This window comes from Oxyura jamaicensis, chromosome 7 (assembly GCF_011077185.1).
Source record: "Oxyura jamaicensis isolate SHBP4307 breed ruddy duck chromosome 7, BPBGC_Ojam_1.0, whole genome shotgun sequence".
Classification (NCBI taxonomy): domain Eukaryota; kingdom Metazoa; phylum Chordata; class Aves; order Anseriformes; family Anatidae; genus Oxyura; species Oxyura jamaicensis.
In genome coordinates this window covers 20,583,999-20,607,602 of record NC_048899.1, presented here as the reverse complement: position 1 = coordinate 20,607,602, position 23,604 = coordinate 20,583,999, and the positions used below count along the sequence as shown (strand labels likewise).

Genomic DNA, 23,604 nt, shown 5'->3' with positions numbered 1-23,604 from the left:
CTGTGAACCTCCTAGGACGCATTCTGGACAGCTCTAATATTTGGCTGTTGATGACTCCAGTGCATGGAGTGGCTCCGTTAACTCACGGACTTAATCTGTGCAGTATTGTAGAAATAAATAGAATCATCATATTCAGTGTATAACATGCAAAAATTAGAAATTTTTGGAAACATACCTTTTTGAAATTAATGTCAGATAATAAAGACAATAGGAACATACAATAAAAAATGTAATCTTTATTATTTTGGCGCATTAATAATGTTATTTAGCATCAGTTAGAGTAATAGTAGCATTTTCCTGCATGCAGTTCACTAATATAGTATTAGTCAATAATCTTAATAAAAGTAATCTATATTTAATTTTCCTGTGTAAGAAACATAAAATGTCCTGATGTGTTTGATTATACAATTTTGCTACTTTCTCTTTGTGAAAAAATACAGTGGACCCAAGATAACATTTAAAACTGTTCTAGTGCAGTGTGGATAATAATAATAATAAAAACATAGGTGAGTAAATATGAGGAAAAAAAGATTCTGTGAAAGGAAGAGTGTATCTGAAAACTTGTGATGCAGGCACTGCTTAGACATTCAATTAAAACTTCACATCTTTTTTCAACTGCAAAAAAAAAAAAAAAACTTAAGAGTTTTAAAAGCAAATTATGAACTTACTTTGCAGAAAGTATTGACATGTTTGCAAATACATTAAAAAGTAAGACAGCTATCTGTTCTCTTAGTCACATCTTGTTCTCTGGAGTTCTGTGGAAAAGTGCTATGGACATAAAGTAAAAAAAAAAAATAAAAATGGTGTGACATCAACCTGAAGATAAAATTCAGTTCTTATTTTATGTACATAATGCTGAAAAATAAATTAAAATGATTTTTACAGTATTTATATTTGCTTATAAAATTCTAATACTATTTTCAACAGGTTTAGTATTTTTAAACATCTGTACAGATTGGATATACACTATATGATTTTCACTGAAAATTCAAAAATGTAAATCAAATAAGCTCCTAAATAGCTGCAAAATATTGCTTAATGGTATGGAGGAATGAGGTCTCGTTGAATAGTTTATTTCATTTAGTTCTGATGTATGGCTTCCCATATTTAAGAATCCTGGACGGTCAAAGGAACAGCAGCATAGGCAATATAAACATGCATTGATAGCATCCAAACTATCTATAATGGTAGATAATACGTAGTTTAACCTGTTGAAAGCTTGCAGACTACACTTATTGTGGTACATATTTGATGCAATAAATGTGGTCAGGTCATCATTATCTGTTTGCTCAAACATGCACCACAGGTTAAAAATTACTATTTACACAGCAGAGGGCTTTTCATTAACATACACAACATCAACCTTACTGAGAGCTGAAGATGGCTAAACAATACTGCAGGATAAAGCAGAACAACATTGTAAAGGGCTCTTTCTGATTATTTTGGTGATTCGAAGGCAGGTTCATTTTGTGTGCAGAAGGACATTTGACAAATACAGAATGTGTGACTCCAGACCTAGGAAGAAGTTTGCATTTTCTGAAACGTAATGGTCTGTGCAAAAATAAATAAAATAAAATAAAATAAAATAAAATAAAATAAAATAAATAAAATCTGGTTTTACTGTTCTTGTGAGTTACAGGGGACTTTACAGGCATACCAAGACTGGTTTGGACATGATACAACATGAATACATTAATTAAGCACCTCAGAATTTATTATTCCGTTCCAGAAACACTGAGCTAAAATCAGTTGTTCTTTGTGACTTAATGTTATTTTCATGCATGATCTATAAGTGCAGCATGCCTTCATGCAAATCGTTTGTGTGTGTATATTAGTCGCATAGTAGAACACCTGGCTCTTATACCTGTAAAGTAGTGCTTGACCCCCTTCCCCAACAGAAGCCCCCTTTACAAAAATAGTCACATATATTAAACAACATATGAATAATAATAATCAAAAAAAGATGAATCCACCAACACAGATTTGTAAAAATATGACGTGGCAGTTGAAATGAGAACAGTAGATATAGTAGATAGTAGAGTTATTGTGTTGTTTTATGCTAAACACACAACTACTTGGTTTGCACCCCTTTATCTGGTCCCTACAGTCTGAGTAGCCATTTTTTCTCTCCTCTTCAGCAGTGTCAGCTGGTAGTGAGAACAGCAACCTCCTGTCAAGGTTGTTTCCCCATGTCATGGTCACAGTTACTGACAAGGGGTCACTGTCTTTTAATAGGCACTGACCTTTAATGTACAGTATATTTGTAAAAATTGTCAGTTTGGCATAGACCTCCAGCAGGAGTCCTGTTGACACAAACACATCACCCTTACAGGCTATGAACTGTTTTGTACATAGATGATTTTGCTTGCTATTTATTTTTATTTCTGAACATCTTTGTCTTCCTTTTCGTGCTTTTCTTTGACTAGCCTTGTTACACGATCGTAAGAAGGTGGACAAACCGCCGTTGATGCGGTTATATCAGTTTTCTCTGTAAATGAGTTTTCATTTAACTTGTCAATAAGGATTTCATCTTTCATACCCTGACCAGCTCCTCCTTCCATTTTGTTTTTGTTATAGATAAAGGAAGCTTGTTTTACTGTTCGTTTTAAAAGGTGACGTCTGTAAGCACGCTGAATAATGACAGCAGAAACTTCCTCTTGTTTTCTTTTTAATGTTGTTGTAATTGGTTCATAGGAAGCTTTTGAAGGGTTTGATGCCATAAATCGGTCTTCCATTTGTATTCTGAGGGCATCCATCTCCCCACTTTCCCCCAAGACACGCTTTGTGAAAGCGAACAAGATGTCAAGGCAGTGAATTCTGTCACCGCTTACCATGGGCAGATCCATTGCAATAAGCTGGACTTTGTTTGGTTTGGGTAGGTGAAGAGGTGGATCAAGTGCTGCTGCAAAATCAGACAGTTTCTCAAATTCCATAAATTGTGTTGCATCTGGATCAAACTTCTCCCAGACTTCATAGAACATCTCAAAGTCATCCTCGCTCAGGGGCTCAGCACTTTCTTCAGTGGCAACACCAAAGTTCTCCAGAATCACAGCAATGTACATGTTCACCACTACCAGAAAGGATATGATGATGTAGCTGACAAAGAAGAAAATCCCAACGGAAGGGTTGCCGCAGTCGCCTTTAACAGAGCTCCCCGGATGAGCTTTGTTTGGGTCACAGTCCGGCTCCCCACTGTTCAGAATTGGGGCTAACAAACCATCCCAGCCAGCAGATGTGGTGATTTGAAATAGGCAGATCATGCTGTTGCCAAATGTTTCAAAGTTGAACATGTCATCAATCCCAGCTTCCCTCTTAACATAGGCAAAGTTGGACATGCCAAATATCGCATAGATAAACATGACCAGGAACAGCAACAGACCAATGTTGAACAAAGCAGGAAGAGACATCATCAAAGCAAAGAGCAGAGTGCGGATTCCTTTAGCACCTTTAATGAGACGAAGGATTCGACCTATTCTGGCAAGTCGGATGACTCGGAACAAAGTGGGGGACACAAAATACTTTTCAATCATCTCAGCTAAAAACATACCTAAAATATGGAAAAAAAAAGAAAGAAAAAAGAAAAAGAAAAGATATATTACCACTTAATCTCCATATTATAGTGGTAATTTAGAAAAAACAGTTTTAAAATTGATGTCCTGTGTAGCAATTAAAGATATTCCATGTATTCTTGCATAATTTCTGTTACCAGCTATACTTAATATTTGCTTGTGCGATATATGTTGAATGATTACAATTATGATAGCTGGATTAGGTATGTTATTAGATAAAATGAAAACTTGCATGACTTAGTTATAAACCTTGCAATGGCAAAAGCCAGCTGCATAGCTCTATTGAGTAAAAGTTCACCTTATATTTATTTTACTGTTTTTTTAGGTTAATAAATACAACTTACCTACTATTGAGAGAATGACAACTACAAAATCAAAAATGTTCCAGCCTATAGTGAAATAATAATGTCGGAGTGAAATTAATTTCAGGACACATTCTCCAGTGAAAAGGACAATGAACACCAGGTTTATCCAGTATAAAATATTTTCCATTTCTTTACTCTGGTCATCAGTTTCTACCATCATGGTAACCATGTTAAGACAGATAAGAATCATGATGCTGATGTCAAATACTTGTTGTGTCACAAAATCAAAGACCATGCCTTGGAATTTGTTCTGAGGAGAAAAGAAAAAAATCCAATATAAACTGTAATTGTTTTCCTTTTAGAAGAAAATAGGAAAATATATGTAGTAAAGCCTATGAAACTTCTGTGAAAACATATCTAGGTAACTTAACTGGAGTAGTCAAATCAAAGTGAATGAAACAGTTGAGGTCAGTCTGCTTTTTGTTTGTATGCTAACTGGCAGAATCATTAAGTTTAGCTCTGTCGGGTTCTGATTTCACTGTTACCTCTTTTTTCATGCTCATACACTTTCTGTTCTGTGAAATTAGCCCTTACAAAGAAATAGAGAATGAGATCATGTGATTAAAGATGGTCCTTCCTTAAAGCACAGCCATAAAAATGGATCCATGGAAATCATATGATCACTTTTGATTTTGTGTTGTAACTTCTGTTCGGCTTTACTATCTTACCATTCCTTTTAAAATTACTTCAAATAATTGAATGGGAAAACATTTAGCTTAGTCCAGACTACTCATTGTTGCTTTTTACTTTTAACATTTTTGCTTGAAATTTTCAGGAAACTTTACAGCAAATCCAGCAAATACATTAAAAAGAATTCATCAAATGCTTTCAAGATGTAGAGACTTTATAAGGTTTATGACTGATGGATCATAAATCAAGAGAGTGTTGTTAGGTAATTTTAAAGACAATTTTCAAAAGAAGATATGTTGCTTATAGTTTGCTGAGCAAAATACTCATTTTTCCTGACTGATAAAGCAGCTAATGGTAATTTGTACATGAATACAAATTGGCTCTGTCTATATCAGTAAAAATTTGCTTTTCATAAATAGCTATTGGCCTGATATATAGGAATAATTTTACCCCAGGTCTTGGTATAGGTTTTTGCGGTTTTTTGGATCCCAACTTTTTCATTGCATTGTAGTATTTCTTCTGCTCTTCTGTCATAAATATGTCTTGACCTCCAAAGTAAAAACATAATATCAAATCTGGTTATAATCACATTTATATTCAGTAATGAAAAATTTTTATATTCAGTATTGAAAAATTTTTAACTTTATTATATATGTGTTACTGTGAGGACACAAGTATAAACTGACACTAGGAGAATGATATGCACAAGCTTGAACTGCTCTTACCAGTAGTTATCTTCAGTTAATACTAACATGTACAATGAAGCTTAGTTAATGATTTAGTGAATTTTTATTTTAAAGCTTCATTATATCTGGAGATAGGCCTACATACACTGTCAGTAATAATAAATAGGACGTCTAACTCAATTACATACATAGGCCCCAATACTTTTTTTGTCAGACATTTAGTACCAGACACAGACTAAAAAGAGTAATGTCTGATGAAGGTGGCCCCCTTTTGTAACTGTTTTGAAATGCCTTCTTGGCACAATGCCTCTAAATCCGAATAGTAAGTCATTTTTTACCAGGGCTAGTCATTTTTGTACCAAAACAGACTCTTAATTCAACTAAAAATGACTTTCTAAAAATCGCACCTTATAGAATATCCTGAGGTGGAATGTACCCATAAGGATCATCAAGTCCAACTCCTGGCACCACACAGGTCTACCCAAAAATTCAGACCATATGACTAAGGGCACAGTGCAAACGCTTCTTAAACTCTGACAGGATTGGTGCCATGACTACGTCCCTGAGGAGCCTGTTGCAGTGCACAACAACCCTCTCAGTGAAGAACCTCTTCCTGATACCCAGCTTGATCCTCCCCTGTCGCAGCTTGACACCATTCCCTCGGGTCCTGTCACTGGTCACTAAAGAGAATAGATCAGTGTCTCGCCCTCCATACCCCCTCATGAGGAAGCTGTAGGCTGTGATGAGGTCTCCCCTCAGCCTCCTCTTCTCCAGGCTGAACAGGCCCAGTGACCTCAGCCATTCCTCATACGTCTTCCCCACTAGGCCCTTCACCATTTTTGTAGCCCTTCTTTGGACACTCTCCAACAGTTTCATGTCCTTTTTGTACTGTGTTGTCCAGAACTGCACACAGTACTCGAGGTGAGGCCACACCAGTGCAGAGCAGAGTGGGGACACTCACTTCCCTTGACTGAGTAGCAGTGCCATGCTTGATGCACCCCAGGACACGGTTGGCCCTCCTGGTTGCCAGGGCACATTGCTGGCACATATTCAACTTGCTGTCAACCACAACCCCAGGATCCCTCTCTGCGGGGCTGCTCTCCGGTGTCTTTTCACCCAGTCTGTAGGTATAGCCAGGGTTGCCCCATCCCAGGTGTAGGACCCGGCAGTTGGTCTTGTTAAACTTATTGTTATACTTCTTGTTAAACCTTTAGGAACATCCGTCTTTCAAGTGTTTATAAAAAGCACTGCGTACGAGTAACTTATAGGTAGCTGTTCTCTATTGGATAGGCAAATGTTGGTCAGTCATTTAGAAAATCAAGATTAGTGACTAAAGATGTAGTTGTTTGGATAGTTGTGCTTATATTTCAAAAAAGTGGATTTTCATGGATGTTATCGTGATTGTCTTGATGGTTAAAATTCCCCAAATACTCCAGATAACCTGCAAGCAGATTTAATGAGAAAAATGATACCTTACACTAATCCCTCCCAATCCTTTTTCACATGGCTGGATGAAATTCCAGTATTGTGATTTTCTAAGTGTGGAAAAGATTTCTGATGGATTCTGAAACTGAAACATTCAAAATTAAGCCAGGCAGTGTTTAAAGATAATCTGACTAGATCATAATGTCTTCAGAGAATTCAGAGGTTGTTAAGTAATGTTTATACCTCTTCCAGAATCTGGGCACAGATCACAGTTTTTGTTGTTGTTGTTGTTTTAATTTAACATCAGCTGAAAGTTAAAGGACTTCAGCAGCTTGGAGAATCCTAACTGCCTAAGCCATATTTGATGAAGCAGCAGTCAGATAAAAACTTCTGTGGAGTCAGTACTATTTTTGATCAAAAATGGTACAGAAGAATTTGTAATGGTAGGCATCAAGTATGCATAAAATCACAGAATAACAGAATGGTTTGGGTTGGAAGGGATCTTAAAGATCACGTAATTCCTCAACCACGTTGCTGAAAGGCCCATCCAGCCTCGCCTTTAACACTTCCAGGGAGTGGGCATGCTTCTCTTTTCTGAAAATTCAAGTGGCACAAATATTTCAAAAGACAGATGATGTCCATTGGTGCTCAGGGACAGCCTGTCTTGTAAAATAAGAGTAAAGATAAAGTACACATCTTTGCAATGATTTTGGTTATGTGCTTTGTGGTAGAGTTGACATCCAAATGATCCAAAGGATTATTCTTCTAAGTAAAACAGGATAGGCTTTACATCTATTTGATAAATATTAGGTGTATACTCAACTTGAATCCTACCTGATTTTGTAGCTCTTGTATTTGCTTAGTCTTTCCACACCACATGGAAGTACTGCAGATGAGTTATGTTAAAGGTCCACTCAATATCTAAAGTGCCTGTAATTTATGGAACTGACAGAAAATGTCATCTAGGTCCCATTGCCTTATGATCAGTCCAGAGATAAAGCTAACCTTCACAGAGTTAACACATTAACAGAGAGAAAGATAACAAATATAATGGTTTTGAGCTACAGATCAATTTCAAATGTAACCTGGAAGATGGAGTATTTTGGCATAGGCAGACATTTTCTGAAAATCAAGAAGATAGAATTGGGAAAAATCTCATAGTTATCAAATGAAGGTGTCGGCAATCTAGACATTTATCCAAGAAGTTGATTTTAAAGATAAGCAGCTGATACTCTGACCATCCATGCCAGTGAAATTATTCAAAACCACACTATGGCAGTTAAAAAATGCCCTGAGGCAGTTACAAATCACTCCTGTAATGTGTAGTTTCAGATTGTTCAGTGCCACAAAACAGAACTTGTGTGAGCCGTTGAATACTCAGGATCATTAAAACAGCACCTGTAGTAGTGTGATGAAATTAGGCTTTATTTTTCAGAACTAAGTAGCCACTTTTTGTGCTGATAAAATCACTACAAATCATGAAGAAAAAAAAAAGGAAGAAATAATGAATGCTTTAATGTAGAGAGCTAAATCAGGGGCCTAAAACAATATTTCATTTGTTTAAGCATGAAAAAGAAGATGACTTGAGGAAGACTAAACTGAGCATTGAAAACAGAAGGGTGTGTATGATTCACTATAGTGTAAAATCTTACAAAGTGAATGTATACAACATCTTTTATACCCCAGTATTCTTCAGCTTTTAAAATTTTGAACAAACCTTAGGTGTACATTCTATGTATCATGCACCTGCTGAAAGGCAGTATTCTGCACTATCTTTAGAAGAGAAATGAAACAATACTTATCTTCTTTTTTTGCTGATTGAAGTTATCAATAATGACACCAATGAACAGGTTCAGTGTGAAAAATGACCCAAAAATGATAAAGATGACAAAATATAAATACATGTACAGGTTGTCTTCATACTTGGGTTGCTGTAATACCTGAGGAAAAAAAAAATATATATATATACATATAATTCTTACAGTTTCTGTAGAAAATTCCAACTGAACAAGCAGCAGTCTTGGACAAAATATTCTTTATATCCATGTCACACCAATGTATTTTTGTCCATTCCATCTATTACTCACAATATCTGGCAGTTTGCATTCAATTTGCTACCACAATTTGCTACAGCAGAATCTCATATTAGTTCATTTAAATTTGTTTCATTCTATTGTATAGATAGTAATTGCTTTTGGAAGATATATACACACTTGTTAACAGGCAGACCCCTAAAATAAATAAATAAATAAATAAATAAATAAAAGATTCTTTAAAATATTTGGAGTACTTACATCTCTTGAGTCAATAGCTGCATACATAATATCCATCCAGCCTTTAAATGTAGCCTGTGAACAGTACACAACTATTTAGGCATATAACTTTAAGAAAATTCATATAACTATTACCAGCAACTGAGTACAATACCAGGAATAACTAGCATAACATAAAATTTCTCAATAATTTTGTCTCCTGGTTTTCTTCAGAGGTGCTTGTAAGATACACTGCTGTTTATCCCCTCCTGTTTTAAGCAGTAAGTGTAATTAGCTTACTTCTAATTATTTATTACAACTGATAGAATGCAGTATCATTTTAGTGGTTTAAATGTTTATCCATCATATCAATGGCAAAGGCTATGTACAGCTGAGAAATAGCCTTTTGTAGCTCAGTTGCCACCGCTGAATACTGATTTGTAGTTCCTCCCCCTCAAACCAATTAGAAAGGTTGGAACCAAAGATTTGATCAGCTCAGAAAAAAATAAGAATTTTATGTTACTATCAATGAGAATTTTGATTTCTATCTACTTTAAAAGATTTTATCTTATATAGTGATCCTATTTTCACTTTTCATACATTTTATTATTTTATTTTATTTTATATTTTATTTTATTCTATTTTATTTTTATAGAGGCTCTATCCCTCAGATACATTTTAAGATAATCCGTTAACAATAGGATATGTTTTCTGTGCATCAAAGACTTAATATGCCTTATAGGTGGCAGCACTGAGTGAACTTTTACAGCTATTTCCTTTGCCCCAAATCTGTACATTTTTATATTTGACAACTAGTTGTAGATTGCTTCATCTGAGTGTTTGAAACAGAAACTTATTTTCTCAGTTGTATTTGCAGCCTGAGGCTACAGGTCATTGGTTCCTTCATATTCCTTTCCATAGAGGTTAGTTGCAGAAACAAGTCTGGAAGGGAATGCTCTTCATGGTTATTGCTATACCTCCATCATCTTCAGGTTTCATTTCTAACAGAGGTTTCAAAACACTTTGTTTACACAGCATACAAAGCAGCTGGCATTACCCTGAAGTGAACTTAAAATGAGAAGGAATTCTTTTCTTAAAGGAAAAGAGGTGCCTTACTCTTTTGAAATAGTGGGTGTCTTACTCTTTTGAAATAGTGGAATAGTAAAACAAGCATGATTTTCCTGAGGTGCAAATCGCAAATCCACTATACAATGACTTCCACATTTAGGGACAACAAGCCCCCCCCCCCCCCCCCAATAAAATAAAATAAAATAAAAAAGGGTAATTCAGACAATTTACAGTGCAATAGTGAAATCAAAGTGTAGTGTTAGAGGACCAATAAATCTGAAATAAGTGTCACATAACTGAATAATGTAAAGTCCATGTGGAATATTCAGACTGCAAGGGATTGCAAGTGGTAGGATCAATTTTGTTTGTGTAATTCCTAACAGATGTTTAACTTGTTCTCAAAGTCTTTTAATGATCCACAACCTTATCAAAAATATTCCAGCACTTGTCTTTATTGTTTCCAAATATCTAAATCCTCCTGTTGCCAGTTAGGGCTGTAAACTTCTAATAACCTTTACAGATGTGGAGAACCAATCAGCCTTTCTGCAGCACCTTTTACATATTTGCAAACTGATTATTGCTGCCTTTCTTCTTTAGGTTAAATAATCTTCAGTCTTCCTTCCATCTTTTCATGTAGATCTTGGTTTCCAAAACTCAGATCATTCATTTTCCTCTAGGCTGTCTTTTACTAGTTCATCTCTTGAGGTGATAGTCAAATGTGCACCAGTATTTTAGCTGAGGTCTTACTAGATGTAAAGAGGTCAGGACAATTAATTCATGTGTTTTACAGACACTACTCTTGTTTCTGTCTTGGTATATTATTTGCATTTCTTGGAATGGCATGAGTTTGGTTGAAATCAGCACTTCGACCTGAAACACTAAATGGAAATAATAGGGATATCTTTACACAGGAAAGATGACTCATGATAAAGTGGCTCTTCCTTGAAGTGTATGCTGTTGTCACTTATTTATACAGATGATAGTCATTGCATATCACCTTCCAGGCAAACTGAAATTACTGTTTTTTGTAAATTTATCAGTGTGGCCTAGAATAACTAGAGTGAAAAGGGGAAAAAAAAAAAAAAAAAAAAAAAGATGCTAATTTTAAAATATCAAGTTGTGTATTTATTAGTAAAGTGCTCTATTATAAACAGTATGTTTCAGTCAGAGCTAGGAAAAAGATCTGAAGAACTATCAGAGCTGTTGTATACTCCTTTTTATTATTAAGAAGTCAACTTGAAAAGACTGTGGAGATGGAAAAACATGAAGATAATGTTACTTTCTTGCAGTTCAACCTATCTAAAATAAAATCTGTGCTTTCCACAACTCACATTCACAAAACCATAAGATTTTACCGTTCTTGAAGAAGTGAGGAAAAAAAATCCCCCAAGTTAATTAAGTTTCTGTAATAAAATATGCTCCCTCATCATATTAATTTTCTTCTTAATCCCTTCTGCAAATCATTAGGAAACAGTAACAGTATTCAATTTGCATCATTATGCAAAAACATTAGTGAAGAATTTAGTTGTGAAAAAAATTGATTCTGTAATTGCCATAGCAGAAGACTCAGCTCAGTAGGAGAATTTGTAATTTTTAAATGTTGCCTGAGCAAATAATTGAACCAATGATTCAGTATCAAACCATCAAATAGGATTGTTTCTGCTGCATTCAGTAGAAACGTAGGCCTCTTTTTATTAGGCTTAAATATTTCAGCAACAGATTTTCTTTAGCAGAAGTAAGGTATTATTTGGGCATTTGTGCATACTAAATAGAAAACAATCTGCAAATATGACAAAGAGCCCAAAATCTTAGTTTCATCTTTCTATACTCAAATAATATACAAATACATTGTATATCCTTAGTGACACTAAATCAGGAGTAAGTCATGATTTCAAAGATTTCTATTCCAAATGTTTTTCCCTGAATAAACTTGAAAGACAAATTCAAATGCAGATTCAAACATAGTTAGAACACAGAAAAACAAAAATCTACCAAACTACTTTGCTATTGTTAGAAGTACATAAATATTTTCTCCTGATGACTAATTTCCAGGGAAGTTAGAAGTACAGCTGAAATTGCACCCCTCCGTTTCCTTATCAGAAATAATCATCAGGAATGTTCTTACTCCCTTTTGGAGATAAACTTTTATCTTGATTTTTTTAAAATACTAACCTGTTGTAACTTTGAAGCCATCCTAATCTCTCTTACAGCCCTTGACTTCATCTTCTGATTTTATGCTTTACAGTTATCAAGGTCTGTTTTCTTCCGTATATTGGTAACAGCAGAATAACGTAATACTAGAGACCTAGTGTTTTGCCACATTTTCTCCTGGATAAAAACAGGCCTGCAGATCTACTGACCAAAGAACCCAAACACTAAGTTTAAGTTGAAAAGGCATAATGCCATAAAATTATCAAGGCAGAAGACACATCTATTTGTGTACACAGCCTGGTTCTCTTTGTTCACTGAAGTGTGAAAGTTGTGAAGAGGGTTTCTCCAGCAAGACTGTCTCTGCTTTGATGTTTTTCTTCAGAGACAGAAATACTCTAACAAGATCAGACCAAAACACAAAACAAACAATAAAAAAGTTTGCAGATCTCCATAGAAAACATGAGCTGTGCTGGATCACAAAAGGAAGTATTTCTTACAGAGAGAATGTGTGCTTATATGGCCAATGGCAGGGATCTTTACACTCCAAATTATGTAAAAATTTTGGAAAATTTTCTCAGACTGATCAACAAATTCTGTAAAATTTGGTAGTATCAATGGCACATATTGTTAGCCTGTATTTTTGGGCAGGAAAGAATTAAAACTTTGTTATCGATACTAAAGATTTTTAGTACCAGGGTTTCGATTTTTTTTTTGGGGGGGGGGGGGGCGGAGGCTGACATGGAGTTGGACGGGGGGGCGGACGGACAACACTATTTATTTTTTAAATAAAGTAAACTGGTGCTTCCAGTAATATTCACACGAGACAGAAAACATCAGTGATGCAAAAAATAAAGGTTTATATTGTATTACCCATAACCCAGAAAAACAGAACTATTTACATTATTCTTCTTTGGCTCAGAGGGCATGAGTAAGAGGGTAGGATGGATAATGGAAAAAATACTGGACTGTAAAAGTTTTCTATACTTTCTAGCCTCCTGCAAAAGGACCTTATATCTGTAATTCATCCATTGGCACTTATCACTGAGCTTATCATTAGAAAAAATGATATACAGCTCTCTGAGGCTGTTTTCTCAGGACCATCACAATCTAAACAAGTCTGTGCTTGCTAAGGTGAAGAATTAAACGACTTCAATAGACTAATCATTAAGATGTAAAAAAATGGCCCTTCATTGGAACATAGGGTGCACAGAAATAATTTCTACTAACAATAACAATTTTTTAGTCAGATTTTCAAGCTTAATACCTTATTTAGGGTCAAATACCCAAGTTTCAAGCTTTATTTTATTTTATTTATTTATTGATTTTCTGACATACTCATGGATCCCTCAAAGTAATTCTATTTAGTCTTTTTTACTATTACTACAAACTGATTAGGAAGGTTAGGTAAATATGTAGATAAAACATTTTTATCTACTTCTCATGTTTCTTCAGAACATGATGGCCTTAGAATCCTTTACTACATCCTCACCCAAAGTACAAATTATATCAAATACAAAATCACCTTATAAATATCTTCTTGAGGAAGTGATGTAAGAATCTCAAACACTTATGAATTGTGGCCTCCATTGAGTTCATAAAGGTGAAAAAAAGATTCTGCAAATTTTAAAGCCCCAGCTGAAAATTAGGCTATTGCTTTCTGTGCTCTAGGGCATGTATCATTCGATAACTGCAAAATCACTACTGGTGGCTTACTTACCAAACCTTAAAAGATGTAGGGTCAAGTGTTTGTTTCATGGAATGACAGAAGTGTCTTGGTTTTTCTGGTATGTGAAACAAAAAATCTCTCACACTTTTTCATGCATTTTAGTAGTACAGAAAAAAAAATAAAAAATACAAAGATTCTACTGACACAACAAACTCCATCCACTAGGCAAGCATTTCATACCTGTGTGAAATCTATCTATTGTAGATATTTGAAAAACAACTGGCTTCTCCTTCTGTGAGACCGAGGTCCCTCCTTGGTAGGCCTAGATTAATTTTTCCTTAGAAGCATGGGTGTTATTGGCATATTTCTCCCAGTTTGCTTTCCAGAGCACTTCAATACTCTAATTCATTTAAGAAATATTTTTGCTGAAGAAAAAAAAATTCTCTGCTTTTCAGTGAAGAGGAGATGAAATAATCAAAGCATAGCTGACACACTGGAATATATACAACACAGCAAATAGCAGAGGGGCAGTGTTTGTAGACACAATGTCAGGAAAAAATGTACCTGTTAACATTTTTTTCACCTGAACATGGGTACACTGAACCTCCCCTTCACAATGGGGATTCTAAGTCAATGGGTTTCAAAAAACAGTCAGAGAAAAGAAATTCTATTGCTGCAATCCAATTTTGTTACCAAAATCAAACTATATTCAGTAGTTTCTTTCTTTAATTCTGTTGGTCCCTGTTTGCTCTTCCCTAGCATGACAGTAAAGTAAATAATTAATCATAATTAATTTAAAATCTTCAGAGTCATCAGAGTCTTTCAGTGAGATGCTCTGTTCACTGGGAGGCACATTTAACACTGTTCAGAATTAATGTTTTAGACCCTGTGCAGGCCCTTGTCGATACTATTGCATCATTTTCAGTGTTTGCATTAACAAGATTCCTTACGCCAAAAGAAAAGACAGACACATTAAAAAAACTATAAAAATGAAACTTCTTTCTGCAGAATTATCCAATGATCTCAAAAAGCCATAGAGGTTGCCCACTGCACAATTCTGGTTAAACTCCTGCATTTTTCTAACTAAAGCTGGGTCAGATTGTTAGCTGTGACAAAATACACAAGGTAGTTCACGTTCTGCGAACACAATTTTTGACAGTGCATACATAACCATATAGTATATTCTTGCAAATATATTTGTCTTTCCTTTCTTCCTTCAGTTTTTGCTAAATAGCCACTAGGTGCTTATGCACTGAAATAGCAGGGAAAATATTTCATAGATTATAGTGTCTAATAGTAGTTTTCTTCTGTTTCTCTTCTGGATGGAAATTGCTCCCATTCCCAGACAGAAGTTGATCACCTAAGACTGCAGAGGTGGCAGCCATATCACTGAGAGGGGGTTTCCTACCTGGAATTATTTTTTGTGACTTAATTACACCAATGTGGATTATGTTTTTCAGCAATGGTAAACCTTAAAATATTCAGATAACTGAATGCCAGCCCTAGGTACTTCTAGAAACATTTACAGTTAGAAGGTGTTGGACAATTGAGGGAGCTATGAATAGGAAGAATAACAATTGTTCTGTCAGATATCCTAAAAATTCTTCATTCGGCTGAGCAGGCTCTATTCGTTGCTTATTATGAAAAGAGTAGCCAATTATCAGTGCAGTAGTTTTACTAACAGATAAAAATTGTCAGGTAAATATGTTTTCTGCTGTTGTTTCTAGAATTGCTTTTCACTATTACATATAAACAATAAGAGGTATATAAAGAGCGATCACTTACTACTTGAAGTAAAGAAAGATACCCAAATCCTACATTATCAAAGTTAACTTTCACGTTTTTCCATCGGGCACTTTGATTGTTTTTTATGAGTTCCTCGCACTGACTAAAATTGTTGATTTGGTCGACTTCAAACCTTTCATCAGTTGTGGTGTTAACACAGTAGTAGAACTTCCCAGCAAACAGATTTACTCCCATGATGCTGAAAATTAGCCAGAATATAAGACAAACGAGAAGCACGTTCATGATGGATGGAATTGCTCCTAAAAGGGCATTCACAACCACCTAGTACACAAATACAGGGGGAAAAAGAAAAGAGTGTAAGAATATTTACAATAGCAGTTTTGTATACTGTTTTACCAATGCTTAATAAATGCTTGTTCAGAAACTAATACCATACATGTTAATGCAGTACATTAATAACTGTAACATTGCACTGTTTCTTTTTAAATACTTAAAATGAGTACATGAAATGAAAATAAGTGAGAAAATTAAAATACTTAAAAGAAAAACAAAATATAAGACTTAGAGGTAGTAAGATGAAACCTGACACCAGTATGTTCTATATAAAAAAAAAGATATACATGTGCAATGTAAGTAAAGACATAAGAAAATTCTAAAAATTATAGCTTAAAATGTCTAAAGAAAAAAAGGCAACCTGTAATTCAATTAACATAACTTTGAAATCTAAGGTGAAAACACAAATGCCATGAATCTAGAAACTAAGCTCTACATTAAAAAGATTATGCAGGAATTATATACATATCTTTATTGCCTTATTGTTCCATGCAAGAATATAACAAAGATTAATTTCTTTGTATAGAAAAGCAAGACAGTTTTGCAATATGTGTCTACTTGAATCAACATAATTTATTTCAAGCTCCAGTCTTATTGTTTTATGTATTGAGTTTGTCAGTAATACCCTTCATTTATCTAAAGAAGGACATATATCAAGAACATATTTAGGAGTTTTGATTTGGCATTTTAATTTGCTTTTGGCCAGTTGCCTGTTTAGCCCCTTGTAGGCAAGACATCAATTATTATTTATGTAGAAAAAATTATACTTTTCTAATAGATAATGTTAGTTTAAGAAACGTGTCTGTCAAAGCTCCTAAAACTTCTGCAATATTTGTTTGGCTGAATAACTGAGCAATTACTTCTACTTGAGTATCCAATACCAGACCTCATTTACAAAGTGCTTGTTATTTTAAATTTTATTGTTTTCTCTGAAAAACTTTTAGGACCTTCTGGAAAGGTAGGAATCTGATTCTCAGTAATCCAATTCCTGCAGTAAGACAGGAAAGGATTGATGTGGAAACTTAGGATGTGTTAAGTCTATCTTTGTTCCTTGATTTCTGCAACATGGAGGAATCATCCCCACTACCACATAATTTTGAGCAAACTCAGAGCTGCTCCATCTTACTACCTGTATTGCACAGCCTCTTGAAGGCCTTTGGAAGCGGAGTGTTGTGGTTGTGTTACTCGTCACTCAGCACCCTCCTCCTCCCAAAAGTTATGGCCAGGAATTAGGACCTGTTTAGAGATCTTAGGTAGAAATGTTATTTTCAGGGCATATTTTCTTCTCATTTTAAGGCCTTCCTCCATTGGATGGTAGAAATTGGAATGTTCTTTAGCAAAATTATCACTGTCATATATAAAACCAAGAATTTTTGAAAATTTAGCTTTTCTTGGCATCTTCTATTTTTGGTGCTAACTTTAAAAGAAGTACACTTAGTTCATGAGATTTCTATTACAGAAAATGAAGTATCTAGGTGATGTAAGCATAAACTTCTGTTTAAAAAAATGTTTAAAAAGTCTAACCGCATCCCAGTAATAATCTGAACACAATAAACCATTTTCAAAGGGGTGAGGGAAATGTTTTACTATCCTGCAGGGAGAACAACGCTGTTACTACTTAAGTTGATGGAATTGAGAACAACATTTCAATCAGAAATTAAATTATTTTGGAATTTATTCCGATTCTGACCTGTTCTAGAACCTTGTATAAGGTATTTCTGTTTGAATTTATAGGCCAGGTACTGCCCATATATTTTCTTTTTTTCTTTCTTTCCTTTTTTTTTTTTTTTCTTTTTTCTTTTTTCCTCCCCATAAAAATGTTCTGGATGTGCTTTAGTGATTGAACGCCTCTGTGAAAAAACTGAAAATAGAGATGTCAAGAAAGGAAGAGGGGGATTTATTTCTGCAACTCAAATGTATTAAGGTTACCTGTGCTCACAGCAAAGAAGGGTTTTGTATGAACTAAGTGCTTGTAGCAGTTACCTTTTTAACAACCTAGAGATCCATTGGACCACAGCACAGATCCAGAACAGGCAGCAGAATACTAACAGCTACAGTAATTGTGTAATTGTTGCAACAATTATGAATTCATAATAGTTGTAGAAAGATTTCTCCAAAAGGCCATGGAAGTATCTTGCATCTTTAGATGAACAGGTAAGGCAGTCTTGCTGCTGTGACTGCCAACAGACCAGCCACGTTCTTGAATAATATTCATTGGGTTAGGAAAAAAAAAAACAGTTGCAGCTTCCTGCAACTGTTCCAACAACAGTTCCAACAACGTATTTCATATAGGTCACTGAAAACCCATCAAATGGTAACAATTTTTGGTCACTACTGACCTGGCCTGGATGCGAACTGGTGACCTAGAGATGAAAGGCTCTGTATCCTATTACCAACCCCTTGAGCTATCCAGTCCCCCTGGAAGGTTTTTTAAGAAAAGAAGAAAACAAAATTAAAACTTTTAGAAGTTGTTTTTTGTTTGTGGTTTTTCTTGTTGCTGTTGTTTGATTTTTAATTTATTTTTCACCTGTGTTGAGTCTTTGTCTTATAATGGGATTTTACATGCTGGTCAGATACTGGCCTGACTGTAAAGTCCACCTTGGAAGGAAGTCTTTAATTTCTTTGACACATACAGTTGGAGGCAATTAGGTTTTTTGTTTGTTTTGTTTTGTTTTTTCTTTCTTTCTTTTCCCCCTCCCATTTACTTCTCTTGTGTTTGCTTTGGGAGTAAATGAGGTATATTAGGATAACCAGGACCTTATCTTACATAACATATATCCAGGTTAGCACCCAAAATACACACATAACACCTATACACGAGTTACAGCAAATAGCCACAAAAAGAGAAGCAATTAAAATGAAGTGAATGCAGAAGAGGGATCAAGAAGCATTTCTTAATCAGTTAAAAAATCTAACAAACCAAAAATTGTCAGTTTCTTCTTGTTGGATATAGTCTGTAGTGGGTTAACAGAATATTGGCTACTAAAGCTCTTTAGTAGCTCTCTCAAAACTAGAGCAGATCTGTGTGATTTTAAATGTAGTTTTTATTTTGAAAGGGGCTGTTCTCTCGGGTTTATTTTCTATTATTCCTTATAATCCAGAATGTAATGTCAACAAGTTGGAAAAGGATGCTGACAGTGTAGTTATTTTTTTAAGTTATCTATTTATTTCATCAAGAGGGATGTTGTGGGTCAGGCAAATTCCAGTAAGCAAGCTGCAAAAGCCCAAGCTGATTCTGCTTGTTCATAGGTAGGCCTCAGGTGGGTGGAATGGCAATAAGTAAAAGCCAGAAGCAGCACCTGACACCTACAAGGACAAATGGGCTCTAGACCACCTTACATCTTAGTTGATATTCATTGGGTTAGGAAAAAAAATCATCATGGGAAATCATACTGACTCCTCTGAAGAAAGCGGTATTTTATATACACACAATTCTTGTCATGTTTATATTTTCATCAAATGTTTAACCTCCAGTATCAGTTATGTACTTAAGATAAAATAATTACTGTAATGCTAATTGTCTATCTTATCTTCTGGCTGATATGAAAATATGTCAATACAAATTAGCAGTCAAGTTTTGTTGTTGTTGCTTTTTTGTTATTGCTGGTTGTTGTTGTTTGTTTGTGATTGTTTTTGACACATAGGGATTCTCATAGATATAAATGGATTATAGTTCTTACAGCAAAATAGCTTCAATAGATCCTGGCATCTCAGCAGCCACAGAATTTCTAGGAATTCCTACATGAGACCAGGGCCTCCTGTAAACTGTAAACAAACAAGGAAAAATCTTCAATAGTACTTAACAACTTTATCCATAAAGGTTGTAGCTTTTTTGAAGAAATTCCAAACTCCATGACCCTGGTGCAAATGAGGAGGAGGTTACACTATTTGGGATGAAGAGGAATATTACACGATTCTGTCTGGAACATTCTTCCTACTGAAAAGGACAAAGTACTTTATTTGCCTCTACTTTGGGAGTCATCAATTTAGTGATTTTATGTTCTTAGACTTAAACAGGAAAAGTTCCTCAAAGATTTGATGTTCCTCATCTCATATCTGAGTCTTTTGAAAGCTATAGTGGTTATTTAATTGTTCTCTCTCTCTCTCTCTTTTTTTTTTTTTTTTTTTTTTCCCTGCATGTACATTCTCACATAAGATTCACACATACAAATGCAGAAAGCTAAATAACTTTTACTTCACTATACTTTATGGATGAAATCAAACCTTATTTTCTGTGCATGCTTGACAAATGACTGTAACAAGTGTAAGATGTTCCTCCCATACTCAGTCCCTTGAAAGCTGGGAAAGCCGGAGGAAGCCTTAAGGAACTCCAAGGAAGAAGAAAAGGAATAGGCTTGAATACATGTATCTAAAGATGAATAATTTCTGTGACTGTATAGTCACACAGTAATAGACTGCAGAAAGGGCTTTATACAAAAAAAGCCATTCTTCTCTCTCTTAGCAGTACAAAGATTGAAGAGACAGTTGTTCAAAGGCAGCAGCATGCAGAGAGAGATGAGCAATAGTATACATAGTATAGGCCACATCAGAGAAAAGAAGGAAAATTAATTAATGGCTCAAATGAAATACTGAAATGACTTTGAACAGGATTTGAGAGTAAGCTATGAGAAATATCTGTCTTGAACAGATATGATGTAAGAACACCTGTCATAAGACCACGAATGTCCCCTGCTCTCCTGGCCAAAGTCCAGATGTACACAAATTTGACAGAGAGAGCATTTGCAATGAAAGATGATGAAGTGAACGAGCAGCCGTTGGCTTAGACGCTTGGTCCACCAGAAAGGATTAATGGAAGATTAATGGAATGAACAGGTAGGTATGCCATGGGTAGAACAGGAATGGAGGCTCAGGTGACATACATGATCTGAGTTAAGCATGTTCTTATAACAGAGGACTTTGAGGACTTTCCACAACAAAGGCTAGAAGATGCTGAAACCACACTGACTTGAGCAGGAGGTGTGTATCAGGTGTATTTTCTCTTAAACCGTGGAGTTGAGGCAAGGGAGGAAAAGACATAAGGAATACAGTAACTTTCCCAGTCAGAGGATCAAATGGGGGTCTGAGAGAGACCACAAAGAAAGCTCATACCTGAATCAAAAAGATTAGCATTGCCTAATAGTCCAGGGCAAGGTATCATTGGAAAAAGGCTTTGTCTTGAAAAGTATCATCCCTTGCTCCTGGCATTCATGAACCAACAGCTTAAGTAGACCTGTTTACCACCTTATTTATTTATATTATGGCAGCATAAATATGTTATTGGACTGCAACAGGCTGTCCAGCAGTTTGAAATCAATGTATAGCTGTCCTTCATGTACCTTTAACCGTTTGCTTTTTCACTGTCACTAGATCTTCTACCATATGTATACTATGCATTTTCTAGTTTAACTATCATGGAATATTAGCAGATGTTCCTATGAGACAAGTCAGAAATATAAAATATGAACTTTTCAATATATGAATAGTGGTATTTTCTGAAGACTGGTGCATGTCCATAGATGCATATCTATGAAGAATGGAGAATTAATTGTAGAGTATATCTTAGATATCTTTTTACACTTCGGGGTTCATAGGTTGCTTGGCGTTCATAAGATGGCAGTTACTGGCTTTTCACTACTTGGTTTGTATACATAATCTGCAACCTTGTAGATATGTAATGTGATGTCAAACACAGCACTTTATTTCCAGAGGAGAAGTACCTTAAGAGACATGTACAATTTCTTCAGATTTCTTGTTTGGTTTATCAGGTAAAAAGAGGAAGTGCATGGACCTGCAGGGTAATCAGTGATGATAAAGTATTTATCAGCAAACAAAATCAACAAACAAACAAAAATCTCAGAAAATACAATTTTCACCAATTATGAGATCATTCAGCAATACAGTGATTTGCTAATATCCAAGTTTTGCAAAGACTAACAATGGTAAAGATGAACTTAAACACTTAAATAATTCAGATAAAAATTGTGAAATCCTTAAAATAATTCCACTGGAAGATGATCCATTAGATACTAGATGTTCAAGTTCATTTTTTTTTTTTTTTTTAATGTGAGAATCTTCTGTTATCCTTAATTAATGTATACACAATCTCTAACAAAATTGGCCTCATTCTTCCTTATAGGCCTTCCTATAGTTTTTAACTGAGTAGGACATGAGTTTGAAGTTATGAAACAGTGAACTGTAGCTTTAAAAAATCATTATTGCTGCTGATACCATACTCCAAATAAAATGATTACATATAAGTATACACATGCATGCACAAGAAAACCTTTTTTTTTTTTTTTCCCTAATATCTATCATCTAGACATTAAGCTTTGTCTAAGCATTAAGCCTGTCGAATCTTAAACAATTTAGGATGTATTTGCTTGTAAAAGGCCTAGAACATTGTCAGGAATTCACCTTAGCTACACAGTTTGCCTTAATGCATGCATGTACGTATAATTTATTCTTAACTACATAACCTATAATTATGTATGATCAGAAAAAAATAACATTTTGAAAAGGGCTTAGAAAATTAGAAGTAAGGGAAAAAGTAAAAGAAAATCAATTTCTTATTTTAGCAGATTAATTCTTATCCTTGATTCAGGATCACTACAAAGTAGAAAACAGAAAATACATAAAAGTGAATTCCAACAGTGAGACTAGAAATTTATTTAATTAAGCAGAGAAGAACAAATGGTTCTTATGTGGAAAAGATCATGAAAGAAATAAGTGTGTTTTGTCAGTGTCATAAATAGCATGTGAATCACTTCATGTGAAACAATAGGAAAAATTTAAGTACAAAATTACAATATTTGTGAGAAGGGTTTCAGTTTTCTAAGTAAAACGAAGAGTGCATTGAGGATACAGGGTGAAGACTTAGAAATCTATCATTCAGAGCAGCAATTGTAAAGAAAATTTTGGATTTAACTGAAGTATGCAAAGAGAAGACAGGTAGATGGAAAGGATCAGAGAGAGACCTGACAAGGAGACATAACTAAGTATTAATCTTAACAGTAATGAACAAACAAAGTTGAAGGAAAAGACAAAAGATCTCAGAGGAAAATAAATTTACTCTCTTAGCAAGCTAATGCTGTCATTTCTGCTTTTCCTTTTCTTACTATACACACGTAGCTGACTCTGAAAAATGTTTCTGGTATTGATTTTTATCTTCAAAGAAAGGAAAACACTTGCACAAACACTTAATGCAAAACTATTTCTAAAGATTGTGCTGTGGAAATTTCATGCTATTGGGTGGTGAGTTTGCATCTTGGAATATTTGAACTGCTAGCAGGGAGGTTCAGCCAGGATGTCTGATCTCAGAATGTCACTTCTAACTTCAACAGGTCTGCAATTCTAGGACAGCTTTCATAACAAAATTTAATTTAGTTAAAGTAACAACAGAAGCATTTCTTATACATGTTACAGTCTATTAGAAAGAAGCTGCACTGCTGGATTTAATAAAATACTGTGGTTTCCATAGCAGCTTTAGTTCTGTTTCTCACTACAGATCAAGCATAGGACAAAATACTTTTGAAGACATAACATGGAGAAATTGTGATTTAACATACTGTGTGATGAAACACAATAATTATCTGTCAAGCAATAAGCTGCCTGGCTGCATTTGTTTGAGAAGAACAGGTCAATATTGTAAATATATACAAGCATGAAAGCAGAATAATTAGTTGAAGTGGGAATAGTATCTTTGAAATTCACCAG

At 34.9% G+C, this 23,604-nt stretch overlaps 1 protein-coding gene across 6 annotated transcripts in view; it reads right to left on the bottom strand.

Annotated features, from left to right (window-relative positions):
- Window positions 1-216: 216 nt before the first annotated feature.
- The window catches only part of SCN1A (sodium voltage-gated channel alpha subunit 1), a 96,110-nt gene continuing 72,722 nt past the window's right edge, over window positions 217-23,604 (bottom strand). For all 6 annotated transcript variants that reach the window (XM_035331319.1, XM_035331323.1, XM_035331320.1 and 3 more), the window contains 6 exons: window positions 15,598-15,879; window positions 8,970-9,023; window positions 8,478-8,615; window positions 5,015-5,119; window positions 3,914-4,184; window positions 217-3,547 (listed from right to left, as the gene is read on the bottom strand). In XM_035331319.1, coding sequence (XP_035187210.1) covers window positions 2,379-3,547; window positions 3,914-4,184; window positions 5,015-5,119; window positions 8,478-8,615; window positions 8,970-9,023; window positions 15,598-15,879 — 2,019 coding nt within the window. In that variant the 3' untranslated portion in view covers window positions 217-2,378. The remainder of the gene's footprint in view (window positions 3,548-3,913; window positions 4,185-5,014; window positions 5,120-8,477; window positions 8,616-8,969; window positions 9,024-15,597; window positions 15,880-23,604) is intronic.